At 46.6% G+C, this 19,941-nt stretch overlaps 1 protein-coding gene across 1 annotated transcript in view; it reads left to right on the top strand.

Moving 5' to 3' along the window:
- Positions 1 to 19,941, top strand: part of MYO1H (myosin IH) — a 99,366-nt gene that overhangs the window by 78,569 nt on the left and 856 nt on the right. Inside the window, exons 20-31 of the mRNA XM_021675532.2 lie at positions 3,128 to 3,241; positions 7,996 to 8,072; positions 9,435 to 9,503; positions 12,141 to 12,225; positions 13,263 to 13,422; positions 14,615 to 14,698; positions 15,527 to 15,620; positions 16,138 to 16,193; positions 17,046 to 17,181; positions 17,737 to 17,807; positions 17,952 to 18,049; positions 19,006 to 19,105. Of these exons, the coding sequence (XP_021531207.2) occupies positions 3,128 to 3,241; positions 7,996 to 8,072; positions 9,435 to 9,503; positions 12,141 to 12,225; positions 13,263 to 13,422; positions 14,615 to 14,698; positions 15,527 to 15,620; positions 16,138 to 16,193; positions 17,046 to 17,181; positions 17,737 to 17,807; positions 17,952 to 18,049; positions 19,006 to 19,105 (1,144 nt within the window). The remainder of the gene's footprint in view (positions 1 to 3,127; positions 3,242 to 7,995; positions 8,073 to 9,434; positions 9,504 to 12,140; positions 12,226 to 13,262; positions 13,423 to 14,614; positions 14,699 to 15,526; positions 15,621 to 16,137; positions 16,194 to 17,045; positions 17,182 to 17,736; positions 17,808 to 17,951; positions 18,050 to 19,005; positions 19,106 to 19,941) is intronic.

Below are 19,941 nucleotides of genomic sequence, written 5' to 3'. Positions count from 1 at the left end.
CACTTTGGAGGCCAAGGCGGGCGGATCACCTGAGGTCAGGAGTTCAAAACCAGCCTGACCAACATGGCAAAACCCCATCTTAAAAAACAAACAAACAAACAAACAAAAAAATACAATAAAAATAACAATACAACAGTAATACAAATTAAAAAGCAATACAGTATAATAACTATTTACATAGCATTTATCTGTTATTAGGTATTACAAGTAATTGAGGGATGATTTAAAGTGTACAGGAGGATGTACTCGGGTTATATGCAAACACTATGCCATTTTTTAAAATCAGGGATTTGAGCATCTGTGGAATTTGTATCCATAGGGGTCCTGGAAGCAATCCCCCACAGATTCTGAGGGGTGACTGTACAAGGCCAGGCAGGGATATGTTATTTGAAGAAAAATGAATCCAGGTAAGGGGGAAAAGTGGCCAGGCTCTCTCCTCTGAGTGAGAGAGTGAGCCATGAGGACATTTCGTGTCTTAGTCTGTTTGGGCTGCTGTTATAAAACACTGTAGACTGGGTGGCTTCTAACCAATGGAAGTTTCTCACAGCCTGGAGGCTGGGAAGTTCAAGATCAAGGCGCTGGCAGACTCAGTGTCTGGTGAGGGCTGGCTTCCTGGCTTGTAGATGGTGCCTTCTTGTGTCTTCACATAGTGGAACGGGGAGATGAGCTCATAAGGGCACTAATCTCATTTATGAGTGCTCTACCCTTGTGACCTAATCACCTGTCAGAGGCCCTGCCTCCTGACACCATCACATTGGGAGTTAGATTTCATCATATGAATTTTGTGGAGACACAGATGTTCAGCCCATAGCATTCAGGGAACATCGATCCAGGCAGGAAAGCCTGGAGGTGGAAGCAGGCTCCAGGGCAAGCTGAGAGGCCAGCATGGCAGCTGGTCAGTAGCTAGGAGCAGAGAGTCAGGGGGAGGTTCATGGGACTGGCCTGGAGATGCCTGAACCCTGTGCACCCACCTGGCACCACTTCCCTTGATAGAGGAGCAGCCATATCATAGAGTTGAAGAAGACAGAAGGTACTAGTCCCTCCAGCCTGCAGGCACTTAGGGCCTCTCCCTATCCCCCTCCATATCTATCTAGCTTTGGCAGTGTATGCTGGTATTAGGCAAGGTCGGCCTGGATGAAAGCAGGGCCTGAGGCTGTGCTGTATCCCCTGGGGGTGGTGGAGGCTCCATCTTCCCCAGCTTTCACTGGAGTTCAGAAAGCACATGTCCTGCACCTTTGTGTAGGTGGAACATGGGGCACTCAATACCCTCAAAGAAAATGCTTCTAAAGTATAATTCCAGGAAAATAAAAATATTTTTGGCCAGGCATGGTAGCTTATGCCTGTAATCCCAGGACTTTGGGAGCCTGAGGCAGGTGGATCACCTGAGGTGAGGAGCTTGAGATCAGCCTGGCCAATATGGTGAGATCCTGTCCCTACTAAAAATACAAACATTAGCCAGGTGTGGTGGCACATGCCTATAATCCTAGCTACTCGGGAGGCTGAGGCAGAAGAATCGCTTAAACCTGGGAGGCGGAGGTTTCAGTGAGCCAAGATCACACCACTGCACTTCAGCCTGGGTGACAGAGTGAGACTCTGTATCAAAAAATATATATACATGTATTTTTTTTTTTACAGTTTAAAATATGATTTTAAAATGAACATGGTATGAAAGGAAGGAGCATATTGGGAACACCATTGCTAGCGCTCCTTGAGTCTCGGACTGGAACCAAATACCTGGTGTGTATTATCTCGTTTAAACCTCACGAGAACCCTGTGAGGAAGGTCCTGTTACTGTTCGTGTCGCACCGGTGAGGCGGTGACTCCTCCCACTCCGGAGCTGCGCTGGAGCCCAGGCATTCTGCTTCTACGCCAATGGTTCTGGTTGTGTTGCTTCCAGCCTTGATCCACCCGCACTTCTGAATTCTGCGTTCACTTATTTCATTATATTACAGACATCACGGTTCTCTTTCTAGTGACTACAGGGTAGAAGAGAATTGCATGCTGGAATCACGTTCTTGTTTGTTTGAGTCGGAGTTTCACTCTTGTCACCCAGGCTGGAGTACAGTGGCACGACCTCAGCTCACTGCAACCTCTGCCTCCCAGGTTCAAGCAATTTTCCTGCCTCAGCCTCCTAAGTACCTGGGATTACAGGCATGCGCCACCATGCCTGGCTAATTTTGTATTTTTAGTAGAGACAGGGTTTCTCCATGTTGGTCAGGCTAGTCTTGAACTCCAAACCTCAAGTGACCTACCTGCCTCAGCCTCCCAAAGTGCTGGGATTACAGGCATGAGCCACTGCGCCCAGCCATTGGAATCAGGTTTTTAACACTAGAGCCAAAATTACCCCTGGGGAAAAAAAAAGAGGCCCCCATCACTTCCCAAGCATGGAACCCTTTCTTTCTCTTCTCTACTCTTTCTTGAGACAGGGTCTCCTCTGTTACCCAGGCTGGAGTGATCACTGCAGCCTCAACCTCCTAGACTCAAGGGATCCTCCTGCCTCAGCCTCCTGAGTAGCTGGGACTACAGACATACACTGCCACACCTGGCTAAACAAAAAAATTTTTTTAAGTAGAGATGGGGTCAGCCCAGGCTGGTCTCAAATTCCTGGCCTCAAGTGGTTCTCCTGCCTTGGCCTCCCAAAGTGCTGGGAGGCACTGTACCTGGCCCCAAGCATAGAACTTTTTCTTCTGGTGCTAGAACATTTGTTTGTTCAGTTTTCTGTTGATAGACATCTGGGTTGTGTCCACCTTTTGGCCATTATGAATAACAGCACCATGCACTACTGCACCCAGTACACCCAGGGGCTGCTGTGAACACTCAGGTACGAATGTTCGGACACCGTTTCATTTCTCTTGGACAGATACCTAGGAGTGGAACTGAGTCACTGGGTTGGGCATCTGATGATGTCATTGTCCTACAGAGGTCAAACTCCCCACTCTATTGAAACAGTTTCTCTCTCCTTTCTTTCTTGCAAAGCACCTGTCTTTGAATTTGAGGAAGTTCATGTGATGGGACTGCTATATACGCTGAGTGGCTGATGTGCCACGGCAGTGCTCTGGGGCCAGGGGTGTCGGGGAGGGCTGCAGGAAGGTACAATCACAGCTTCTTCATGTCTCTCTTCTGCTAGATACAAGTCCTTGTGCCCAGACACCTGGCCGCACTGGCACGGGCCTCCAGCAGAGGGTGTGGAACGGCTGATCAAGTACATCGGCTACAAACCCGAGGAATACAAGTTAGGCAAGTAAGTGACCGGGGGGCCGCCATACGGTCTCTTCCCTTGACATCAGAGGGTTTTGTGCATTGATCTGTATCCATCTAGAGCCAGGAGACTCAATTCCTAGGGACTTATGGAGATTTACAAGATTTATGCTTCATCTACTCAATGTAAATGCAGCTCTTAATTCTTTAGAAGAGCTGTGGTGTCGCAGCGGGGAGGAGATGAAGTTCTAAAGGAACTAAACTGACACAGCAGATGGGCCTCCTTGATAGCAAAGCAGAGGGGACCAGAGGGGCCATCTAACCTCTGTGTGCCTGGATTCTTTCACTGTTCCCATGCATGCGTGACCTGCCAGAGGAGCTATGGGGACTTAGATGATGTGAGATCGACAGAAATGTAGCATCTCAGAAATGGTGTCCTAGGCCGGCTGCAGTGGCTCATGCCTTTAATCCCAGAACTTTGGGAGGCCAAGGCGGGTGGATCACGAAATCAGAGATGGAGACCATCCTGGCCAACATGGTGAAACCCCATCTCTACTAAAAATACAAGCCTGGCGTGGCAGCACGTGCCTGTAACCCCAACTACTCAGGAGGCTGAGGCAGGCGAATCACTTGCACCCAGGAGGCAGAGGTTGCAGTGAGCTGAGATCGCACCACTGCACTCCAGCCTGGGCAACAGAGCGAGACTCCATCTTAAAAAAAAAGAAAAAGAAATGGTGTTCTGGAACTCTTAACTGTAGAGTCGTAGTTGTCCATGAGCAGAGAACTTTCGTACACATTGAAAGCTTTCAGGCACAACTCAAGGGGCATCAGTCGGGAAGATGTGAGTCCCTTTTGTTAGTCATTTTGGTCAGGGTTAATTAATGTGGTTGCAGGGATGGGGCCCTGGCTTGAAGATCTGTTCCCCAGCGCAGAGCTTCCCTGCTGCAGAGCTCTCTGCCTTTGATCCCGTTCATGGGCTTTCCCCCGACTCCTAACTCCCACTTGTACATGGCCGTCTGGGACGCCTTGGTCTCTCTCCATCTTTAGGCTCCTATTCTGGGCCTGTTCCAAAAATCAGTTACTGATTCAATCCAGATTCCTAAGGGGATTCTGCAAGGCTCAGCACATCCTGAGGGAGGCAGACCATGGAGGTCAGAGGTGGGATCCATCTGTTCCCTGTTCCATAAACTGGAACAGGGACAAGGGAGAGTGGGTCTCACCAGATACCACCCACTGCTGCCCCCAGTGGCTGCTCTGGAACTTTCCCTCACCACGCAGGGGTCGGGCAGGCAATGTGGGGTCAGTATTTGTAACTTCTCTCTGCTGGCTAATGTGATCTTCTCCTTCCTTCTTCTTCCTTCTTCTTTCTCCTTCCTTCTTCCTTCTTTCTTCTTCCTTCCTCCTCCTCCCTCCTTCTTTTTCCCTCCTCCTCCTCCAAGTCTTGCTCTTTTGCCCAGGCTGGAGTACAGTAGTGCAATCCGGGCTCACTGCAACCTCTGCCTCCTGGGTTCAAGCGATTCTCCTGCCTAAGCCTTCCAAGTAGCTGGGATCACAGGCATATGCCACCATGCCCGGCTAATTTTTGTATATTTAGTAGAGATGGGGTTTCACAATGTTGGTCAGGCTGATCTCGAACTCCCGACCTTATGATCTGCCCGCCTTGGCCTCCCAAAGTGCTAGGATTACAGGCATGAGCCACCACACCCGGCATGATCTTCTTTTTTTTTTTTTTTCTTTTTTTTTTTTAAAGAGAAAGGAAAATAGGAAGGAGGAAAAAGGAAGAGAAAGAGAGAGACAGAATGGGGAGGAGGGAGAAGGAAAAGAAAGAGGGAGAGAGAATGGGAGTATTGATTTCTTGCCCAGGCTAGAATGCAATTTAGTAATGGGTATTGAAAACCTCTTTTATACTGATAATTATACTTAATGATGTAGTCAGGAAGGAATAAGGGAAGAAGATAACAAACAAACAGCCAACCAATATTTAATTTAAACCTATGAAATGCTATGCGATTACTGAGGAGTGATTTACTTCCAATTATATAGTCACCTTTGGAATAGGTGTGAGGTGGTAATGTATGTTTTGTGTATTTGAAGTGGAGAGTTCTATAAATGTTTATTAAGTTTACTTGTTCCGGGTCTGAGTTCAAGTTCTGAATATCCTTGTTAATTTTCTATCTCGTTGATCTATAGAATCGTTAGCTCTTCTTGTTGCATTGATCCTTTTGCCATTATGTAATGTCATTCCTCGCCTCTTTTGATCTTTGTTGCTTTAAAGTCTACTTTATCAGAGGCGAGAATTGCATCTCCTGCTTTTTGTTTATTGGTTTATTTTTGCTCTCTGTTTGATTGGTAAATCTTCCTCCTTCTCTCTGAGTCTTTGTGTATTGTTGCATGTAAGATGGGCCCGGATGTAGCATACCGATGGGTTTTGGCTTTTTATCCAATTAAAATATATATAAGTTTAATACCGGCGTTTGATGCTAGCTGGCTGTTTTGCCCATTAGTTGATGTAAATTTTTTATTGTGTTAAAGTTCTTTGCTTTTTGATATATTTTTGGAAAGGCTGATATTGGTTGTTCCTTTATATGTATAGTGCTTCTTTCAGAAGCTCTTGTAGAGCAGGCCTGGTGGTGGTGAACTCTCTAAGTACTTGTTTGTTCGCAAAAGATTTAATTTTTCCTTCGCTCATAAAGCTTAGTTTGGCTGGATAGGAAATTCTGGGTTGAAAGTTCTTTTCTTTAAGGATGTTAAATATTGGTCCCCACTCTTTTCTGGCTTGTAGGGTTTCTGCTGAGAGATCTGCTGTAAGTCTGATAGGTTTCCCTTTATGGGTAACCTGACCTTTCTCTCTGGCTGCCCTTAGTATTTTCTCCTTCATTTCAACCCTAATAAATCTGGCGATTATGTGCCTTGGGGTTGGTCTTCTTGAAGAATATCTTTGTGGTGTTCTCTGTATTACCTGGAGTTGAATATTACCCTGCCTTGCCAGGTTGGGAAAATTTTCCTGAATGATATCCTGAAGAGTATTTTCCAACTTGGATTCATTCTCTTCATCACATTCAGGTACACCTATCAAACGTAAATTAGGTCTTTTCACATAGTCCCATATTTCCTGGAGACTTTGCTCATTCCTTTTCATCCTTTTTTCTGCATTCTTCTCGTTTCATTTCACTGAGCTGGTCCTCGACTTCTGATATCCTTCCTTCTGCTTGATCAATTCGACTGTTTAAACTTGTGCATGCTTCGCGAAGTTCTCGTGTTGTGTTTTTCAGCTCCATCAATTCACTTATATTCTTCTCTAAATTGTCCATTCTCGTTAACATTTCGTCAAACCTTTTTTCAAGGTTCTTAGTTTCTTTGCATTGGGTTAGAACAAGTTCTTTTAATTCACAGAAGTTTCTTATCACCCACGTTTTGAAACCTGCTTCTGTTATTGGAACACACATGTAATCTATTAAGCCTTGTTCCGTTACTGATGAGGAATTGCAATCCCCTGTAGAGGGAGAGGCATTCTGATTTTGAGTATTCTCTACCTTTTTACGCTGGTTTCTTCCCTTCATTATATATTTGTCTGTCTGTCGTCTTTATAATTACCGACTTTCTAACTGGGTCTCTGACGTCCAACTTGTTGATTCCCTGCGCCGAAATCTGAGCAATCCACTGAGCCGGCCAAAACAGCGGTGTTAAGATTGATGGTGCTTTTCTGCCCGGGAATCTCCGGACTCTGCACCAAGAACTGGCGTGCTAAGGCACCAGCAAAACCGCCACGCCGGCCACAAGAGTCGCCCTGGCGACCCGTGGAGCTCTTCCACTGGGAATCTCCTGGTCCGTGAGCAACTAATATTCGTCTGAAAGTGTGGTGTCCTCTCGTTCTTTGCGCTTTCACTGGGAGGTACGTGCCCGAGCTGCTAATCATCAGCCATCTTGGATCTCTCTCCATGATCTTCTTTTAAGCTTAGATCCACATTCTTTGTCTGGCTGGACGTGGTGGCTGGCACCTGTAATCACCACTTTGGGAGGCTGAAGCAGGTAGATCACCTGAGGCCAGGTGTTCGAGACCAGCCTGGCAACATGATGAAATCCCATCTCTACTACAAATTAAAAAATCAGCCTGGCATGGTGGCAGTTGCCTGTAATCCCAGCTACTCAGAAGTCTGAGGCAGGAGAATCACTAACCCGGGAGATGAATGTTGCGGTGAGCTAATATCGCGCCACTGCACTCTAGCCTGGGCAACAGGCTGAGACTCTGCTTCAAAACAAACAACAAACAAAAAAAAAGAAAGAAAGAAAGAAAAAGAAAAAACAAACACCCATATTCTTTGTTGTCACTCTTTAAAGCCCAGGAACATAACTTGAAGTAACGTATATTCATTTCCTAGAACTGTGCAACAAATGATTACAAGCTGGCTGATTTAAAACAAATCTATCCTCTCCTAGTGGTGGAGGCCGGAAGTCCAAAAGTCAAGAGCTGGCAATGCCACGTTCCTGCTGGAGCCTCTTCCAGCTCCTGGTGGCTCCAGGCATTGCTTAGCTGCAGCTGTGTCCCTCCAGTCTCTGCCTCCGTCCTCACGTGGGCTTCCTCCCTGGGTCTTTCTGTGTGGACAGGGACACTCTCGGTGGATTAGGGCCCACCCTATTGCAGGATGATCTCATTTCTGTCCTTACCTTCATCACGTTTCCAAATAAGATCAAATTCTGAGGTTCAGCGTGGGCATGAATTTTTGAAGGGGGCACCGTTCAACCCACTAGATGGTAAACTGACCAATTAATAACAAAAATATTTCTTTTCACTTCTAGAACCAAAATATTCATTCGTTTCCCCAGAACTCTGTTTGCTACTGAAGATGCCTTTGAATTTAGCAAACATCAACTAGGTATGATTTCTTTTTCTGCCCTGATTTCAATAGAGCATGAAATGAACAAGGTGAGCTTGAGGGTGAATCTTAAACACGCATGTTTGATATATGGTAGAAGCATTCGCTTGGGAACTAGGAACGAGATACAGGATTATGATAAGATACATGTGAATTTGTTTTAACAAGTGTTTGGAGGTCGGCCACAGATGCCGGCAGAAATATAAACGTCGTACCGCCGTCTCAGTTCTCGTTTGGGTCAGATCCTGTTGTTCACTACCAGGCTGTAACACCATGAGAGACCATCCCCTTTAAATTAAGGTTTTCAAAACTTCACTTGTCTGAATGTCTGGTGTTGGAAAGTGTAGCTACAAAGCCTGCAGCCAGGGTGTTTGTCGGGAACGGTTAATGCGCAAAGTTAGATGGGGCAATGCCAAAAGTAAAACATCAAAACTACGGAAGCAGGAAGCTTCTCCTTTGAAATCTAACCTATCTGTCAAGAACTACGCTTGAGTAATTGAGGGCCTGCCGTCCGCCAAGTGAGCAAGTCCTTTATACCATGGTCTCATTCTGTTCTCAGAACAGACCTGTGAGGTAGGGGTTATCATCTCTGCTTTCCATGCAGGGAAACTGAGGCACGGAGGTGCTGGTAACTTGTTGACGGCTACACAGCAAGTAAACAGCAGAGCTGGGTTTTGCACGTGGGTCTGTCTGGTTTCAAGGCTTGGCGGTCTCATTTTCTGACCTCTGTAGCAGTGGGCACAATGGCTGGGGATCTGGTTGAAGGGCCACATTTGGGTCAGCAGGGCCTGAGCCAGCATCTCTAACCAGCTCACAGAGAATAGGACACGGCTGCTCTGCAAGGCCCTTGATGAACTTGGCCTCTGATAGGACCTTAGTCGCTGTGTGGAGGGGGTGGATGGAGGGTGCAGAAGCCAAGGCGAGTGTTCTGTGGTCAGACCTGGGTTCGTGCTCCTCCTTAGCTGTGTTACCCAGCAAGTGCCTTCACCAGCTGTCTCAGCCTGCGTGCCCATTTATAAAATGTGTTGATGATGCCTGCCGTGTGGGGTGGGATATGAAAATGAAATGTAATGCCTGGCATGGAACTGGGGGGCTCTTAGCACTAGGTCTGTTCCTTGCCCTGGACAAAGAAAAGAGAAAGGCAGGAAGGAAACTCCAGTTACGGGGCAGCATCTGGGAGCCAGGCATCATGTAACCAGCCAGCTCGCAGGTCGGCAGTGCTGAACTGGCTTCCTGAGACATCACTACGCCACAGGCCTTTGAGGGCCCCTTCCGTTGTCCCCCCCCACACCCCCAAAGGTCACAATCACAAAGATGCACACATGCAAAGCCATTTTACCAAAACTTCTGTTTTGTTTTAAGTTGCAAGAATCCAGGCCACGTACAAAAGCTGCCTAGGAAGGAGAGAATACATGAAAAAAAGACAAGCAGGTAAGAAATAGAAACACACCAGTTTGCTCTCCTTCCTTCCTTCCTAACCTACCCTCCCTCCCTCCCTTCCTTCCTCTTTCTCTCTTTCTGATGGAGTCTGGCTCTGTCCCCCAGGCTGGAGTGCAGTGGTGCTATATCAGCTCACTGCAACCTCTACTTATAGGGTTCAAGCGATTCTTCTGCCTCAGCCTCCCCAGAAGCTGGACTACGGGCATGCACCACCATGCCTGGCTAATTTTTATATTATTAGTAGAAACAGGGTTTTACCATATTGGCCAGGCCGGTCTCGAACTCCTGACCTTGTGATCCAGCCACCTCGGCCTCCCAAAGTGCTGGGATTACAGACGTGAGCCACCGCAACCGGCTTGCTCCGTTTCTCATCTGCTTGGCACCTGCGGGCACATTTGTGAATTATCTCCCCTTGCCCATCCTTAAAACCTTGGTGTGGAGCTATCTCGGGGTCCAGTTCTGGAGCTTCTTCTCATTTTTACCTTATTCATTAGAGATTATAACATAGTGGCCTGTATTTTGTTCCACAGGTATGTTTTATTTGACCTACAATATGTGTGCATTTAAAGAATAATTTTGTGGGCCAGGCGCAGTGGCTCATGCCTGTAATCCTAGCACTTTGGAAGGCTGAGGCAGGTGGATTACTCGAGCTCAAGAGTTTGAGACCAGCCTGGGCAGCATGGTGAAACCCTGTCTCAACCAAAAAACAAACAAACAAACAGAAATTAGCCAGGTATGGTGGTTAATGCCTGTAGTCCCAGCAACTTGGAGGGCTGAGGCAGGAGGATCGTTTGAGCCCAGGTCGTCGCAGTAAGCCATGATAGAACCAGCACGCTCCAGCCTGGGCGACAGACTGAGACCCTGTCTGAAAAAACCAAAGAATAATTTTTGAAAAAGGTTTCCAACATACAAGTACCCTTGAAACCATCCATTTTCTATCTCTGCCCAGTCACAGTCTCAAACCACGCTCCCACCCACACACACACATTTCATGGAAGTAACCACTCGCTTGAATTTTCCATTCATCATTCTCTTGTTTTTCTTCAACAGTTTCACTATCTATGGATGTATCTCTAAATAATATGTTTATAATTTGGCATGTTTTAATAAAACTATACTCTTGGTATTTTGGGTGACATTTTTGCATTCCAAATTGCTTTTGAAATTCAACCAAAAGATGTGTGTAGATTTAGCTCATTTTCATAGCTGTGTAGTATTCCACCGTATCAGAGGTCAGCACGACAGGAAGTATTTTAGACTTGGACGTCCTGTGGTCTCTGTCACAGCTATTCAAGTCTGCCATGGTAGCAGGAAAGTAGCTTTAGATGATATGTAAATGAATGAGCAGGGCTGTGTTGAAATAAAACTTTATTTACATAAACAAGTGGTGAGCTGTAATGGGCCCGCCCCTGAGCTATGCCACAACTTAGCTGTTCTGTTGATGGACATTTGGGTTGATTCAAGTTGCTTGTTTTTGTAATAGAAACAATGCTGTTCTGAGGATTAAAAGCATTTAAAAAATCTGAATAACTCAAAAAAAAATCAAAAAATCTGAAGAGCATTTAAAAATTGGGAAACAGGCTGGGCATGGTGGCTCATACCTGTAATCCCAGCACTTTGGGAGGCCGAGGCAGAAGGACCACCAGAGGTCAGGAGTTCGAGACTAGCCTGGCCAACATGGGGAAACCCTGACTCTACTAAAAATACAAAAAAAAAAAATTAGCCACGCATGGTGGTGCACGCCTGTAATCCCAGCTACTCAGGAGGCTGAAGCAGGAGAACTGCTTGAACCCAGGCAGCGGAGGTTGTAATGAACCAAGATCACGCCACTACACTCCAGCCTGGGTGACAGTGTGAGACTCTGTCTCAACTAAAAAAAAAAAAAAAAAGAGAGAGAGAAACAAGCTGGAACCTAGTTTTATGTGCCCTGGCTTGTGTACCCATTTTTAAATGTAGACAACTAAAAGTAAACTCCGGTGAGAAACATGATGTTGAGACTAATCTGTACTTTCACAAGTGCCATTACTGTGCCTGAAAAGACCCTGGGAAATGACCCCCTCACATAATTTCGGGGCTTCCCTGGAAAGCTTCCACAGCCCACTCTGTTCTGTTTCCATCTGGTTCAGTTGTTGCCTGAGCACTCCCAAGTAAGAACTGATGACATTTGCCAGACTCAGTGGCTCACGCCTGTAATCCTAGCACTTTGGGAGGCCAAGGTGGGCAGATCACGGGGTCAGGAGATTGAGACCATCCTGGCCAACAATGGTGAAACCCTGTCTCTACTAAAAACACAAAAATTAGCTGGGTATGCTGGCGCGTGCCTGTAATCCCAGCTGAGGCTGAGGCTGAGGCACAAGAATTGCTTGAATCCAGGAAGCAGAGGTTGCAGTAAGCCAAGATGGTGCCACTGCACTCCAGCCTGCGCGATACAGCGAGACTCTGTCTCAAAAAAAAAAAAAGGAAGAACTAATGACATTCATCTGACCTTCCATCTCTGAGGCTAACAGAGTGCTGCAGTGGGTGGTGGGCGTCCAGATGTTTGTTGAATGCATAAAGACTTCTGGAAAAGCCCCCTGTATTTCCATGCGATTCTACTCACCTTCTAATGCCAGCAGTAAACTCTTTCAGCCATCAAACTGGAAGCCCACTGGCGTGGAGCCCTGGCTCGGAAGGCAATGAAAAGGAGAAAGTGGGCCGTGTGGATTATCAGAAAGTAAGTTCTCAGCTACAACAGAGAGAGAGGCCACAAAACGCTGGTGCCCTGCAGGGGATGGTCATGGTGGTAGATGAGTTCTTTGTGATTTTTGGATTCGTGCAGAAAGGAAAAACTCCCTTCAAAATGCCTTAGGAATTCAGTAATATCCCTTTGCTCTGAGCTGAATTTGATGGTGATCACAACTCAATGTATTTGGAATTTCTCTTAGCCTGGCTCAAAAGTCACAAAGTCAAATGCCTTCTGATGCCAGGCAGGTAAAGTGAGTGAGTCTCATGAGCTGGGATAAGACAATAGGGCATGATAGAGACTGCAGCAAACTGGAATGCTCAGTCCACCTCAAGCAGGGGCGGTAACCAGCCCATTCCAGTTGACTGCTGCTGTGGGGAAATGTAGCATATGGCTTAAATTTTCCAGGAATGCTGAAATCTGGCTTTTGGTTGTTGTGGGGTTTTTTTGTTTTGTTTTGCTTTGTTTTTTTGAGACAGAGTCTTGCTCTGTCACCCAGGCTGGAGTACAGTGGTGCAATCTTGGTTCACTACAACCTCTGCCTTCTGAGTTCAAGCCATTCTCCTGCCTCAGCCTCCTGCGTAGCTAAGATTACAGGCACGCACCACCACGCCCAGCTAAATTTTTTGTAATTTTAGTAGAGACAGGGTTTCACCACGTTGGTCAGGCTAGTCTTGAATTCCTGACCTCAAATGATCCACCTGCCTCAGCTTCCCAAAGTGCTGGGATTACAAACTTGAGCCACCATGCCCGGCCTTGAAATCTGGCTTTTATGCACTACTTCCTAACTTTTTTAAATGGGCAACTAATTCAAGCTCCTCAAAACAAAACAAAAGGCAGTGTGGGTGAAACAGAACATACGTGTGGGGCAGATTTGGCCTGTGGGCTGCATTCCTGGCTTCTGGCCTACGTGGTCATCTCAACAGCCTCTACCACTTTGGCCTCCTTTGAATCAAAGTAGGGGGAAGAGAAAGTACATCTCAGTAAAGAAATGGTCCAGAAGAGTAACAAAGCATTTTCCTTTTTAGGTTCATCAAGGGATTCATCAGTCGCAACAAACCCCTCTGCCCTGACAATGAAGAATTTATAGTGTTTGTGCGGAAGAATTACATCTTGAATCTCCGGTATCACCTTCCAAAGACTGTCTTGGACAAGAGCTGGCTGAGGCCTCCTGGAATCTTGGAAAATGTAAGGACTGATCTGGGATTCCAGTGTCATGAGTAACATGGGTACTGAACGAGCGTAACTCTTGTATTTCTCTGTGCTGCTTCCCTTCCCAAGGATGCTGCACAAGAAATTGACTCCTCAGAATTTGTGATGTCCTTACTAGCATTATACACCCACTGGAGGTTGTTTAAACAGAGCACTTTGGTTTTGTTTTGTGGGTTTTTATTTTTCTTTTCTTTTTCAGATGGAATCTCGCTCTGTCACCCAGGCTGGAGTGCAGAGGCGTGATCTCGGCTCACTGCAACCTCTGCCTCCCAGACTCCAGCGATTCTCATTTGTCTGCCTCCCAAGTAGCTGGGATTACAGGCGCCCACCACCATGCCTGGCTAATTTTTGTATTTGTAGTAGAGACAGGGTTTTGCCATGTTGGCCAGGCTGTTCTTGAACTCCTGACCTCAAGTGATCTGCCTGCCTCAGCCTCCCAAAGTGCTGTGATTACAGATGCGAGCCAACATGCCCGGCCGATAGAGCACTTTTGAAGCGTTTCCATTCTTGGCGTAGCCTTTCTAGAACAGCATCTCTCAAGAGATCATCTGAGGACCCTCTGTGTCTGGAACTTAGAGTCAGGGCTGTTGAAAGATTCCTGGGCTCTACTTTGGACCCACTGAGTCAAAATCTCTAGGAATTTCATTATAGCCAGTTCTGCAGGCAAGTCATAAACATATTCAAGTTTGAGAATCATTGGTTAAGCAACAGCAAAAAGTTGGGAGAGGATCAGGTTAGCTGCTCTAACTATAAAATCCAAAATATTAACACTGGGCCAGGCGCAGTGGCTCCCGCCTGTAATTCCAGCACTTAGGGAGGCCGAGGTGGGCGGATCATGAGGTCAAGAGATGGAGACCAGCCTGACCAACATGGTGAAACCCGATCTCTACTAAATTAGCTGGGTGTGGTGGCACATGTCTGTAATCCCAGCTACTTGGGAGGCTGAGGCAGGAGACTCGCTTGAACCCGGGAGGTGGAGGTTGCAGTGAGCCGAGACTGCACCACTGCACTCCAGCCTGGTGAGAGCCAGATTTCATCTCAAAAACAAAAACCAAAAAAACACTGTACTTGAAATCAAACTTAATTCAGCAGGGTTTTTTCAAGCTTCATTTTGATCGCCACAGCCCCAGACAGGGTGTGAGTGAAGAGAAGTGTGTTCTCCATACAGGCATCAGAGCTGCTCAGGAAAATGTGCATGAGGAACCTGGTACAGAGGTACTGCCGGGGCATCACGGCTGAGCGGAAAGCAATGGTAGGGACGCGCTGTCTGCGGTGGCAGGTGGTGGAGGGAGGGAGAGTGGGTCCTGAGTCTCAGTCCTCCTCATCCACCATTTCACCTACAAGTTGGGGTCATGCTAGTCCCATGCCTTGACGTGTTCAGGATAATTGCATGTAGACCAGCAGAGAGCCCTCAGTGAATGCCAGCTGTGACTAATCAGCATGGGTCCCTTTGTTACCATGGGAACACAATTGCAATGGCTCCTGCGATCCATCAGTGGGAGCAGAGAACGTAGACCCCTTTCTGCTGGAGATCTGTTTTTCACCGTGCTAACCTGCAGGTCTTTTGTGTAAAGGGCTGGAAGAGTAACTATTTCAGGGTTTGTGGCCTTTCTGTGTTACAATTACTCAACTCTGCTGCTACAGTGAGAAAGCAGCCCTGGACAACGTGTGCGTGAATGGCATGGCTCTGTTCCAACAGAAGGTTACTTATAAAAATGGACAGCAGGCTGAGTATGGCCCGCAGACTGTGGCTTGCTGATCTCTGATCTACAAGAAACTGCTCTGGGAACTCTGAAACGATCTCTGATCTGTAAGAAACCACTCTGGGAAGTCTGAAAACTCCACTTATAGGAAGGTGTAAGGGATCGAGCAGAAATGTCAACCCAGTGTATATAACCCCAGTATAACTTTTAGGGTATTTTGGCCAAAACCAGGAAGGTGTTCTGACTTGTATGCTCCAGGGTAACAAAAGCTCCCATAGTTTATCCAGCAAAGGATGTGACCTCAATTGGTCTAGAGCTCCTCTATCCCAAAGAGGCCCGTGGCTACCATTTTTATAATTTCAATTGTGTATTACCAGATGCAGCAAAAGGTAGTTACAAGTGAAATCTTCAGGGGAAAGAAAGACGGCTACACAGAAAGTTTAAATCAACCCTTTGCCAACAGTCGGATAGGTAAGTGCGTTTTTCAGCCTACATACTTGGCTTCCCAATTCTAAAAGCAGTCAAAGGGCAGAGTGCAGTGGCTCACACCTGTAATCCCAGCACTTTGGGAGGCCGAGGTGGGCGGATTGCCTGAGCTCAGGAGTTCGAGACCAGCCTGGCCAACATGGCGAAACCCCATCTCAACTAAAGCACAAAAAATTAGTAGGGCATGGTGGCAAACACCTGTAGTCCCAGCTACTCGGGAGGCTGAGGCAGGAGAATAGCTTGAACCCAGGAGGCAGAGGTTGCAGTGAGCCGAGATCGCGCCACTGCACTCCAGCCTGGGCAACAGAGCAAGACTGTCTCCAAAAAAATAAAATTTAAAAAGTCAAAGGAAGATGCTCAACTCTGCAGAATTTCCTGATGGCTGTTTCCACAGCTGAGATCTTTAGCAGAGAGGTACATAACAGAACTAGTAGATACCAGTGACTTTTCCACAGGGTTGGTATTTTAGTGATGATTGATGGCATTCTGGTTCCCTCCCTAGATGAAGGAGACATTAATCCCAAAGTGCTCCAGCTAATTAGCAATGAGAAAATCCAGGTAAGGCAGTGTGTGCCCTCAGTCTCAAACAGGATTCTCTCATAAAATCTGAGAGCAGGGTCTGCTTTCTCCATAAAGGGAACACTATTTAAATGCAGGGGTGTAGCTGGGCAGCTGGGACTCTCAACTGTGATGTTCTGGGTATTAACTAAGATGACGGAAAAAAGGATGGTTAGATAATGGTTGCTGTTCTCATGATCCCCCTCTGTCGCCCTAGAAACTGTCTTGGTTTCTTTCCTATGAAATTGAGTGAAATGTAGCTGTGAATGAACTTAATCATGAAACACCCCGTATGGTGAGAGGCAGTGTGGCATAGTGCCTGGGCACTGACGCTGGCTTTGAACGCAGTAGCTATGAGATCCTGGGCAGGTCACTTAAGCTCTCGGTGCCTCTGATCTCCTATGAAAGAGGATACTGGGGCTACTGAGAGGATGAATGAGTCGGTGGGTGAGAGCTGGTTAGGCTGCTGCCTGGCACGCAGCAGCAAGTGAAGTCCTGGCGATCGGGTGTGCCAGTGTCTGCTCTGCCCTTTTCTTTTTTTTTTTTTTTTTTGGCTCCCTGGGGAATAGAAGCCAGTGTGACTGGATTGTATTACACTGTGGCTGCGAGAGTTTTCATCTCTGACCCATCAGAGCAGACCTGCAAGGCAGGTAGCCATAGCCTTGACTTCCTCAGAGGGCACGCAGAGCTAGGAATCAAAATCCCCACCATGCGGAGAGCTAGACAAAATCTGTGCATGCAAAATCTGTCTGAGCCTCTCTGAATGCTTGGCATCACTTTAGAGGGGTCTCGGTAGCAAGAAACTTGGTATTCTGCCCCGCCTCACCGCATGAAGTCACCTTTCCCTTGCAGTATGGTGTCCCGGTCATCAAGTATGACAGGAAAGGCTTCAAAGCACGGCAGCGGCAACTCATTCTTACTCAGAAAGCAGCGTATGTGGTGGAACTTGCCAAAATCAAGCAGAAAATAGAGTACTCGGCTCTCAAAGGTACGAAGTGGGCAGTCTTACAACAATGCACTGAGTTGACTCAACTACTATAAAGGTCAGTAATGACACTCCCAAATGGGAAACACACGTGTGGGGTGCCCATAAACCCCAGGGTGGCAATGCACGCCTATCGTCTCAGCTACTCGGAAGGCTGAGGCGGGAGGATCACTTGAGCCCGGGAGTTCAAGGCTGCAGTGAGCTATGATTGCACCATAGCACTCCAGCCTGGGCGGCAAAGTGAGACTCTGGCTCCAAAAAAAAAAAAAACAAACCCATCTGCCCTCCTTCCCTGGCGTTGCCCGGCCTGGCCTGCACCCCTTATTCTGGCATAAGTATTAATAGCCCCGCTTTACTCAAGTACCCAAGTTGGGGAATAGTCTCCTTCCACGGTGATCAGAGCCCAATAGCAGGCTGATTTCTAAAGGATGCCCCTCATCCTTCTGGGCCTAGCTAGGAGAATGAAGCGTGGGGTTGGGCAGCCCCTGGGTGTATCTCTTCTCTGTACTAATGTCAAGCTGTCTAGTTCCTGGCCCCTAACTCTGGATCTGTCTTAAGGTGTCTCCACTAGCAATCTGAGTGACGGAATCTTAGTCATTCATGTTTCTCCAGAGGACAACAAGCAAAAGGTAATTGACAGGCACCAGTCTCTACTAAAAGAAACGATACACTGCCGAAATGTTAAGCTGGCCACCGTGAAACCTCTCTATTGGAATGTCTGTTTCTTTAAGCTGTGAATACTGAAATCACACCCTGTCTCCTCCCCACCCCAGGGGGATGCTGTTTTACAGTGTGGACACATGTTTGAAGCGGTTACCAAACTCGTCATGCTAGTTAAGAAGGAGAATATTGTCAATGTTGTTCAAGGAAGGTAGGTTCACCTTCAGCTCAGGAAGCAATTCAGTGTTAAAATGTTTATTAAGGCCCAGCATGGTAGCTCACGCCTGTAATCCCAGCACTTTGGGAGGATGAGGCGAGCAGATAACTTGAGGCCATGAGTTTAAGACCAGCCTGGCCAACATGTTGAAACCCCATCTCTACCAAGAATACAAAGATTAGCCAGGCGTCTGGTGGTGCACACCTGTAATCTCAGCTACTCGGGGAGCTGAGGCATGAGAATCACTTGAACCCAGGAAGTGGAGGTTGCAGTGAGCCGAGATTGCACCACTGCCCTCCAGCCTAGGCAACAGAGCTAGACCCTGTCTCAAAAAAAAAAAAAAAAAAAAATTCATTACAGATCAAGAAAGACGCAAATGTTAATGTTTTCACTCCTGCTTGCCTTCTACTTCCAAAATAATCAAGTATCATCTCTACCAGTAAGGGGTGAGAAACAAGCCTCTAGTGTTACATCCTCGCCCTCTCCCACAAAGAACTTTTTTCCATCTTCATCCCTGTGATCTTGGGCTCCAGAGAAATGAAGTCAGTGAAGGCAGGATACCCTGGAGAGCTGTTTCTTTTCCCTTAGCCTGTGCTGTTCCAGGTTTTAACAACCAGAGGAGCACACTGTGAATAGGGAGAGAGTCAAGTGCTTTGAAATGTGTTGTCTTTGTGTTTCTGTACCTCTGAGGGAATACTCAGCCCCCCAAGAGATTCAGCGTGATATGGCCCTTGAAGAACTGAGTGTGCTCAGTTGATTTCACAGTAATTACAGTAACATGTAAGTTGCCCAGCTGTGGCAACAGCGTTCTTCCTTTCCTCAAATATGTAATAAAACAGGAATTTGATCTTGAAAGTAGCCAAGTTTCATAAGTGAATTTCTTTTGCAGACCAAAGGTCGAGGGAAGAAAACACAGTATGTCAGTAATGTGTCACTTTGTGTATTTTAAGTTTACAGTTTTATATTAGTCCGGGAAAAGAAGGCACAATAGTTTTCAACACTGGACCAGAAGAACAGATCTATAAAGATAAAAATGGACAATTAACAGTGGTGAGTGGCCACCTCTGGGATGGAAGTAAGCTGTTTTAGATCAGAATATAAGTTAAAGTTCTACCAATTTCAGTCCTATAGATTGACTGGAATTATAAGCTATTAATAGTTCATTTCTGCCCTCTTCCTAATTCTGCATCTGTAAGACAGGAGGAAACTGATATAGAAATATATACATCTAAACACGGAATGAGAAAAGAAAAAAAGCTTACATCCTTAAGTTGTCAGTGAATCAGAAGATGACATAGGACACTTCTCAAATAGCAGAGTCTGACTTTTCACTGGATGAAGGCTTTATGCCTTATTACAGTGGCTATCCGTAACTTGCCTCCACGTTGAAATCAATGCGCTTGTGTCCCACTCAGATACTGGGACTTAATTGGGCTTTGGGATGTAAGAGATCCTCAGGTCTACAAGCACAGAGGTTTGGGAACCATGGCTGTGTTAGGGAGAAATCTAGTCTGAGCACACAGGTACGCTGCCCTCCCTGAGTGTGCCCATGCTAGGCTGAGGGTCCCAGTGGTTCTCACTGGCAGGTAGTACACAGAGCTTGTCTTGATCCAGTTTTGCTGAAAAATGACACATTAAAAGCAGAGGGGGCTGAATCTTTAAAATGTATCTTGTATTATACCAAGAATTTTGATACAAATTATTTAAAAAATGGTCTTTCAACATGGAGTGTCTCATACACATTTAAGTTTACATGGATTTACCTATAAAGTCATTTTGTAGGTTGGGTGCAATGGCTCATGCCTGTAATCCCAGCACTTTGGGAGGCTGAGATGGGCGAATCAACGGAGGTCAGGAGTTCAAGACCAGCCTGGCCAACATGCTGA

This window comes from Aotus nancymaae, unplaced genomic scaffold (assembly GCF_030222135.1).
Source record: "Aotus nancymaae isolate 86718 unplaced genomic scaffold, 86718_ANA_hifiasm-v0.15.2.pri h1tg000021l, whole genome shotgun sequence".
NCBI classification, from domain to species: Eukaryota; Metazoa; Chordata; class Mammalia; order Primates; family Aotidae; genus Aotus; species Aotus nancymaae.
Note: the sequence above shows the minus strand (reverse complement) of the source record. Positions and strands in the feature narration are given on the sequence as shown.